Source organism: Pelmatolapia mariae, linkage group LG13 (genome assembly GCF_036321145.2).
Source record: "Pelmatolapia mariae isolate MD_Pm_ZW linkage group LG13, Pm_UMD_F_2, whole genome shotgun sequence".
NCBI classification, from domain to species: Eukaryota; Metazoa; Chordata; class Actinopteri; order Cichliformes; family Cichlidae; genus Pelmatolapia; species Pelmatolapia mariae.
The window spans coordinates 27,821,093-27,828,419 of record NC_086238.1 but is presented as its reverse complement, the minus strand read 5'-3'; the positions used below and the strand labels follow the sequence as shown (position 1 = coordinate 27,828,419).

The following is a 7,327-nucleotide window of genomic DNA, read 5'->3' as shown; positions in this document are numbered from 1 at the left end:
AAGATTCTAAATATATGTGATGTCATGATCCTGTTAAATAGTCCCAATTTCAAACCTCATGTGAGGGCAAAAACCACAAGAACAGCATAAAAAAGGAGAAAACGTACCTTAGAAACATGCCGGGATACAGGAGACGGCAGCACTGCAGAGGTGAGGACACGCATCTGTTTGAAATAAACAAAACAATAAGCACAGTTGTACAGACACATACACACACACACACACACTCCCAAAAACTAGCCAGCCCTCATGAGGAGGTGGCGACGCCCTCCAGGTGCGGGAAAGAAAGCAGGAAAAACCGGGAGCGGGCCGCCTCGCTCTTTACATTAATGGACCGGCCCAAAGAAATCCAAACACCGAAATGTTTGCACACACTTGTGATTATGCACAGAGGTCCACCCTACCAGCCAACCTCAGATCTCCATGCAGGCAGACATGAATGCACATACATTTACACACATCCAGAGATAAACTCCCCCAAAGAAATCCGAACATGGAAATTTTGCGCACACTGCACACACATTCAGAGTTCTGAATGTACTGGTGAGTCTCCACCTGTTACAGGTGGGTGCAACCTGGACTGTCTCAAGACAGACGAGACCAGATCCACCAAAGAAACTGCAGATGTGCATCTTTTTGAAATATATAACACAATAAACACAGTCGTGCAGACAGGCTGCGAAAGCCTAGCCAGCCCTCGTGATGGTGTGGCACCACCCCTCAGGCGTGTGAAAGAAAGCAGAAAAAACCCAGACTGGGCCGCCTGGCCACCCATTATAAAGGTGGACCTCCTCCGAAGAGAAACCCTTTATAGAAGAGTTGAGAAAGACAAAATTTGTGAGGTCTGAATGTTCTGGTGAGTCTCCACCTGCTGCAGGTGAGTGCAGCCTGGACTGTCTCGAGACAGACCAGATCAGCTGCACCACAGACACTTCATACCTCATCTCAGGAGAAAAACTGAAAGAGCAACATAAAAAAGGAGAAAACCGACCTCAGAAACATGACCAACATCTGTTTGATTAGACTAACAAATAATGGTTGGCCATTTTCAGGTCCTCGCCTAACCTTCAGTCGATGTTCGAGGTCATCGAAACGCTTAGGTTTTATATATCGACTTTCCTTGGACTGATAATCTGTCTCGTATTGAAATTGTTCTTTGGTCAGTTTTGCCTGTTGCAGAATTTCAGGGTCGCTCTTGTTGACTTTAATAGCCACGATCTGTCTGTTTGCTCTGTGAATTGGTTAGAAACAAAACTGAACTTGTTTTGGTTTCTGTCCTAAAATGTTCTCAAAACGTCTCGAAAGGGTTTGGGTTGGTGTCAGGTCAACGTCCGTTATGCCATAAAGTATAATAGGTGAGCGCTGGTATTTATGGGTTTTGGGATCAAAGCAAAGCTACCAGTCATACAGGATCAAAGCAAAGTTACCGCATCACAAGGGATCAAAGTGATTCTAATGTATGCGCAGGCGCACACACACATGTTTGTTTGTGTAATATTGTTCACACTGAATTTGACCGTAGGAAATTTAATATGAGTCAATCAAAGAAAATGTTAGTTTTGAAGAATTTTGAAATTACGAAACTGACAATTATGAGAATTGTTTTTTTTTCTTTTGCATAACATGTCGAGCTTTTCTGTATATAGTCATTTCGTACAAGAAATTGATGAAAATGTTCTATTTTATTTTAACAATCATCAACTTCATATGCAGGTTTCGTACGGGTGCTTGAAATCCTTGAACAATCTTGGATTTTAATATTGTAGTGCTTCTATTTGGGATTTTGTGCTTAAAACGTCTTGAAACTGTATTTCATTCACCACAAATAACTATCTGATTGAATAGTTTTCTTATCAGATAGAGAAATAAAAAGTCTAAAAGCAACATTTCTCTGCCTGGGCTGCCTTGTAGCTCTGCACGTCAGTCTGTTTCAATTTGTGACCCCCCACCCCCTCCCCGAACAGTCGGGGGTGAGTGCACTAACGTGCCTGGAGGCCGTTTTAATGAGTGTTTGCTGGAAAACCAAAAATACAAGAAGGATTTGTACGTTTTCACAATGGGGGAGTTTGCGTAAGTCCTAGTAAATCATTTTCTCGAGTGTGTACGTTACACATGCTAATTTTTAAAATCGTTTTTATTATTTTGCTAGCTAGCAAACTCGCGGGATAAATGATTGAAATGCACTCAGTGTGATGCAATACGGTGCCGCTATTATAACAGTTAGTTATTGCAGGGTAATTTATGGAATATGCTGTGAATTTAACCAAGATTACACAGCAGTAGCAGTAATGCGAGTTACTTCTCCAAAGTGAAAGCTTTAAACGTTAGCCCGATGCTTAACTAGCCAACTCAGGGCTTTCTGATTGAAGGCTAAAAGCGGCGTTGTCACCAAGTAAACAGAATATTGATTATATTTTTGTGTATTGCTGCAGTTTTTTCAAGTATTAACTTGGTGCTTTTGGCAACCTTAGGGGGAAATAATGGTAATATGACTGATCCATATGGACACAAAGAATATAGACTTTTTTGTGCTACCGAAGTTCCGTGGCTTTCATTCAAAATCTGTTTATCGTTAAACAACTTAAACATTATAATGGCTTCAAACTCACATTGAGGCCTGTGGGGCACTATCAGCCACTGAAACAGTAGACAAATGAATATTTCATACCTGAAGGCTGCCTGTTTATTTAAGGGAGATGAACAATACATTATAATTAGAATAGAATAATCCTTTAATTGTCCCACAAGGGGAAATTTGGTTGTAACAGCAGCAAAAAGACACATATACAAACAAACAGTACACAGGACACAGAACAGAAACATACACAATTTTTCTTAAATATTTATTTAATTGTATATAATAATATCACAGATGATAGATTAAATAGGTTTTTGATAGATGCTTGTGCATTCTTAAAGTCTTATATGTTGAATTGAACTGAGTATGTCATCTGTTCAAAGCCTCTCCCAGTCAGTGCTGTTCTCTATGCCTGTCTTACTCTACATGATATTTTTTAACATCAGCATGCTAAAGGACTTGTTTGGAAGAGACTGCTATTTTATATGCTAAAATATGTTTTTCTTCTGGGCCAAGTTGGTGAAAACACTTTATTATCCTCTAATAGATTTTGTAAATGCTTGGTGATGGTAGTACCCAAAACTAGCTGCATCAGGTAATTCCCTGTGTATTTGGAGAGGATCAGAAGTCCCAGGAATAAAAAAAAGCCCCCAAAACAAAAACGGCAACTAATTATTTATCTGCACAGCCGTACAAGTGGCTGACTGCTAGTTTGGTCCTCTGAGGCCATTTCCTAGTCAGAGTGTCTCGCTAGATTTCTCTCTCTTCTGTTAATTGAGCGTTTTTTGTTTGTTTTGTTGCAGTTCTGGGTAATAAGTTAAATTAATAAAATAAATATTGTAATTGCATTTCTGTTTGTTCTGTACTTGCTAACTGTCAATTCAGAAGAAAATGTAGCTGCTGTCTTCCTGTTGCTGTTTGCCAACAAACTCAGTTCCTTTGCCCGATAATTTACTTTAAAAAAATGCCTACATGTATATTTATAAGCTGAGTTATTATATAGCTGAATAATTATATCTTTCAATTCATAACTAATAATGTTTTATTTTAAATTTGTGTCTGTGTCTTTTAGCTTCTTCTGCTTATTATTGTTATCCATCCATTTTCTTCTGCTTATCAAGGACTGGTTTACCCGGGCAGCAGCCTAAGCAGAGAAGCCCACATCTCCCTCTCCCCAGCCACCTCCTCCACTTCTTCTGGGATAACACCAAGACATCCTCAGGCCAGCTGAGAGATATAGCCTCTCCAGAGTGTCCTGGGTCTGCCCTGGGGCCTCTTTCTCCTTTTCTCATCAGCCTCTCTTCAACGTGAAGGAATAGCAGTTCTACTCTGAGCCCCTTTTGAGTAGCTGAACTCCTCAGCCTGTCTTTAAGGGAGAGGCAACACCCTTAGAGAAAGCTCATTTTTTTTCATCTGTCAGTCCTCTGCTCAGCTGTCCCCAAACTCCTAAACGAGACCCAGAGAAGATTAAACTCCTCCGCTTGATGCTGCAAGTCATTGTTTTTTCTTGTCTTTTTCTCAACATTTTCCGATAATTCTAAAAATATATGTACAACAGTTTGTTTGTACAGTCAGCATTTGTATATATACAGCAGTATTCTCAAACAAGCAATAGTGAACGCACCTGTGTGAGGCAAATTCCACAATCACAGTTCAATCAGTCCCCCCACCCTGACACTTTTTTCCGCTTTAAGTGAGGAAATGGAATTAAATCTGGACACATCTTTATCTTTTTTGGACATATCAACATATCTTTTTAAGGTTAAGAGAATATGGTCATCAGATTGGAGAAGCTGAACAATCAGAGCTGTGATAATGATATTTAAGGTGTGTTGACTGGTTCATAATGTCAGCTCATGTCAGAAAACATCCCATGCTAAAAGTTGCCACTAGCTGCTGGTTGATGGTGAATTTATTGTGTATTTTCCACAGTCTGTACAGATGAAGAGTAGCAGAGCTGGAGATGAGGCAGGAGGAAGTGTTGACTCAATTCAATTTCAGTTTATTTATATAGCGTTAATCACAACAACAGTCACCTCAAGACACTTTATACTGCAAGGTGGAGGCCCTATTGTAATACAGAGAAAACTAAATGATCAAAAAAAAACCTTTTGAGTGAGCACTTGGTGACTGTGGGAAGGAAAAACACCATTTTAACTGGAAGAAACTTCCAGCAGAACCAGGTATAGGGAGGGGCAGCCTCTGAGGACTGGTTGGGGTTGAGGGGAGGGAGAAAGGACAAAGGACACGCTGTGGAAGAGAGCCACTCTATGAGCTGTTCATTCAGTTTGTGGTTTAGCTTGACTCCATGACGTTTCGAACTAATGCTTTGCTCAATTAATGTTGCAATGAATTATGGGTGGATTTTACTGATATTCTAGCTTTATGTTGTCACCAAACAGATCTACAGATTTGGGATTAGCTACAGGCTCCTCCACCCCTGCTGGCTCTTCTGTCCTGCCCAGGATGGCGCCCCCGGTGCCCCCTCGTCAGGTCCAGCAGTCCTACCGTCCATCCAACAGCTCCTTCTCCCCTCTTACAGCCTCTATGGGAGCTCCATCTGTGGTGGCTACAGCCTGGGAGGATACAGACACACACCTCACCTTGAAGACGTCCCCCCCAGCAGGTTTGTGCAGCAGGTGGAAGAGATGGAACAGCAAGCACTTACATATTCACATGAGTACATTTTGTTGTTTTGAGAGGTGTACTCAACACAGGACAGTGGCTGCAGGTGCTAATTGTTTTGAGTTAAAGTAATTAAGGCTGCTGTTGTAAAGTTTGATAATAGAATCTGAACCTGGTAATGTTCAGGGCTGCAGTACACGTGTAAAGATGAGTCTGCTTGTATGACATCATATGTGCCTTTGTGTAACTCTGTGGCAAATAAATTGGGTACCATAGCTCCATATGCCATTAGTTACTTTACAAGTGTAAGGAAAAGCAGAAGGACTTGTTTTTGGTTAAGACCAATTAAAATTATGAATGTCTTTCATTCAGTTTCCTTGCTTGGTTTAGACACTAACTGGGCGAGCGAGGAGGACGACCACGTGGTGGCCAGAGGAGAATATGACTTGACAGCTGCTTCTCAGGAGGAGCTTTCTATGCGAGCTGGAGAGATGCTCAACCTCGCTCCTAAAGGTGATGAGCTTTTTACTGGCTGCGGGACATTTGATTCTGAGTGCTTTGACCCAAAACCTTCTATTTTTGTTTTCCTTATCTTACAACTAACAGATGAGGGCTCTTCTTTTGTGTGAGCGTGCCCCATGTTTACATCTATCACAGTGTTTTCCTCTCCCTCGTGTTTAGAGCTACAGCCCCGTGTGCGTGGCTGGCTCCTGGCCAGTGTGGACGGTGAGACCACATGCTCGTCCCAGCCAACTACGTTAAGATCCTCAGCAAGAGAAGAGACCGCCGGGCCACAGATATGAGAGGCTCGCTCAGGCCCAGCAGGCAAACACGCAGGCACCCCAAACAACCTCGTCTGCACAAATACCCTAATCTGTGCCTCTCCTGCAGCCCATAAACGTACAGCATCTACCCACATCATGTACAGTACTTGAATGATCCATCTCGTCTTTCAGCTCAGTCTCGTCAGATTCATTAGGCTCAGCTGTGTCCCCCTCCTGTGTGCAGTTTCCTCGTTTCCCTCTGTGTGTATTTATAGTAGTGATGGCCAAACAAAGCTTTCTGAAGCATTGAAGCTTGTGTTGAAAAACGATTCATTACTGGAAGCTTTTTAACACAGTCCTCTCTGGTGACATCTGGTGGTCAAAAATATGAAGAGCAGCTTGAATCTACAAAAAAACTGAACTGCTTCATTATGATTGCCCACTCTACACAGTGGAATTCACAATTCACAATTGGACATCACTGATCACGTGACTGTGGCCAAACGAATCAAGCATCGACAGAGTGCTTCTGAAGCGGTGTGTTGGTGTTTTTTGACACACGCGCCGGAGCGTCAGCTTCAAGCGGGCCCTCACTAATTTATAGCATTTGTCCTCTTGTGTGTGTTACTGGTCCGTCTGTGCTCCTCCATGCTGTTTTTCCTGCTTGTCATCCTTTGTGTTTTAACTCCATTCCCTTGTGTCCAGGTTTGTTATTTGGTTCTCAGCTTTCCCAGTTTAGGTTTTCTTAGTTTTGTTTCTCGCCTCCCTCGCCTTTGTTTGTATGTCACTCTCCATGAATAAAGCTCACTCACATCAGCAGTGCCTGCATCTTGGGTCCTCCATTCATATCTCAACACGCAAACCCTGACATTTATGGTGTAGTTACATACTACTAGGAAGTGCTGACAAAATATGAAATTATGATGCTATTTATATAGAGGCACAATACCAACACAGAACAGCGGGGACACAGAACCAAAACCTAAGAACTAACAAAGACACATCAAGAAATCAAAGATTAATAAAACAAAACAGAAAACACTGGGCCATCGACCCAGGACCGTGACATTCAGTTTCTCAAGGAATAATCAAAGCAAACATTTTTTTCTTTTTATGAATAAGAGATTTCCTTTTTTGGGTTACATGATGGTGTAAGTTCCAGCACAGCTCATTTAGTTTGCAGAAGTGCTCCGAGGCCCCTATGAAACATAATTGAAAGAATCTAATAAATTAGAGGGTGCAATAGCTGTAGTATGACTTTTTGTCCTCATGCTGCATGACGACTTTACTTTTTTTTGTTTTTTTGGTGGGAGGAAGTTGACATCTCAGTCCATTGTGACGTGCAGATCTTTGACTGGGT

The 7,327-nt window shown here is 41.7% G+C and overlaps 1 protein-coding gene across 1 annotated transcript; it reads left to right on the top strand.

The window, feature by feature from the left end:
- Positions 1–1,969: 1,969 nt before the first annotated feature.
- On the top strand, positions 1,970–6,783 carry LOC134640008 (peroxisomal membrane protein PEX13-like). Its single transcript, XM_063491563.1, has 4 exons — positions 1,970–2,070; positions 4,981–5,204; positions 5,594–5,716; positions 5,885–6,783. The coding sequence occupies exons 1-4, from the start codon at positions 2,057–2,059 to the stop codon at positions 6,004–6,006; spliced, it is 483 nt and encodes a 160-aa protein (XP_063347633.1). The 5' UTR covers positions 1,970–2,056; the 3' UTR covers positions 6,007–6,783.
- Positions 6,784–7,327: the final 544 nt, after the last annotated feature.

What these genes read in the sequence shown, in the direction of transcription:
- LOC134640008 (XM_063491563.1), top strand. An exon ending in GAAGACGTCCCCCCCAGCAG is followed by an intron (nt 5,205 to 5,593) that starts GTTTGTGCAGCA and finishes TGCTTGGTTTAG; the next exon opens with ACACTAACTGGGCGAGCGAG. An exon ending in GCTCAACCTCGCTCCTAAAG is followed by an intron (nt 5,717 to 5,884) that starts GTGATGAGCTTT and finishes CCTCGTGTTTAG; the next exon opens with AGCTACAGCCCCGTGTGCGT.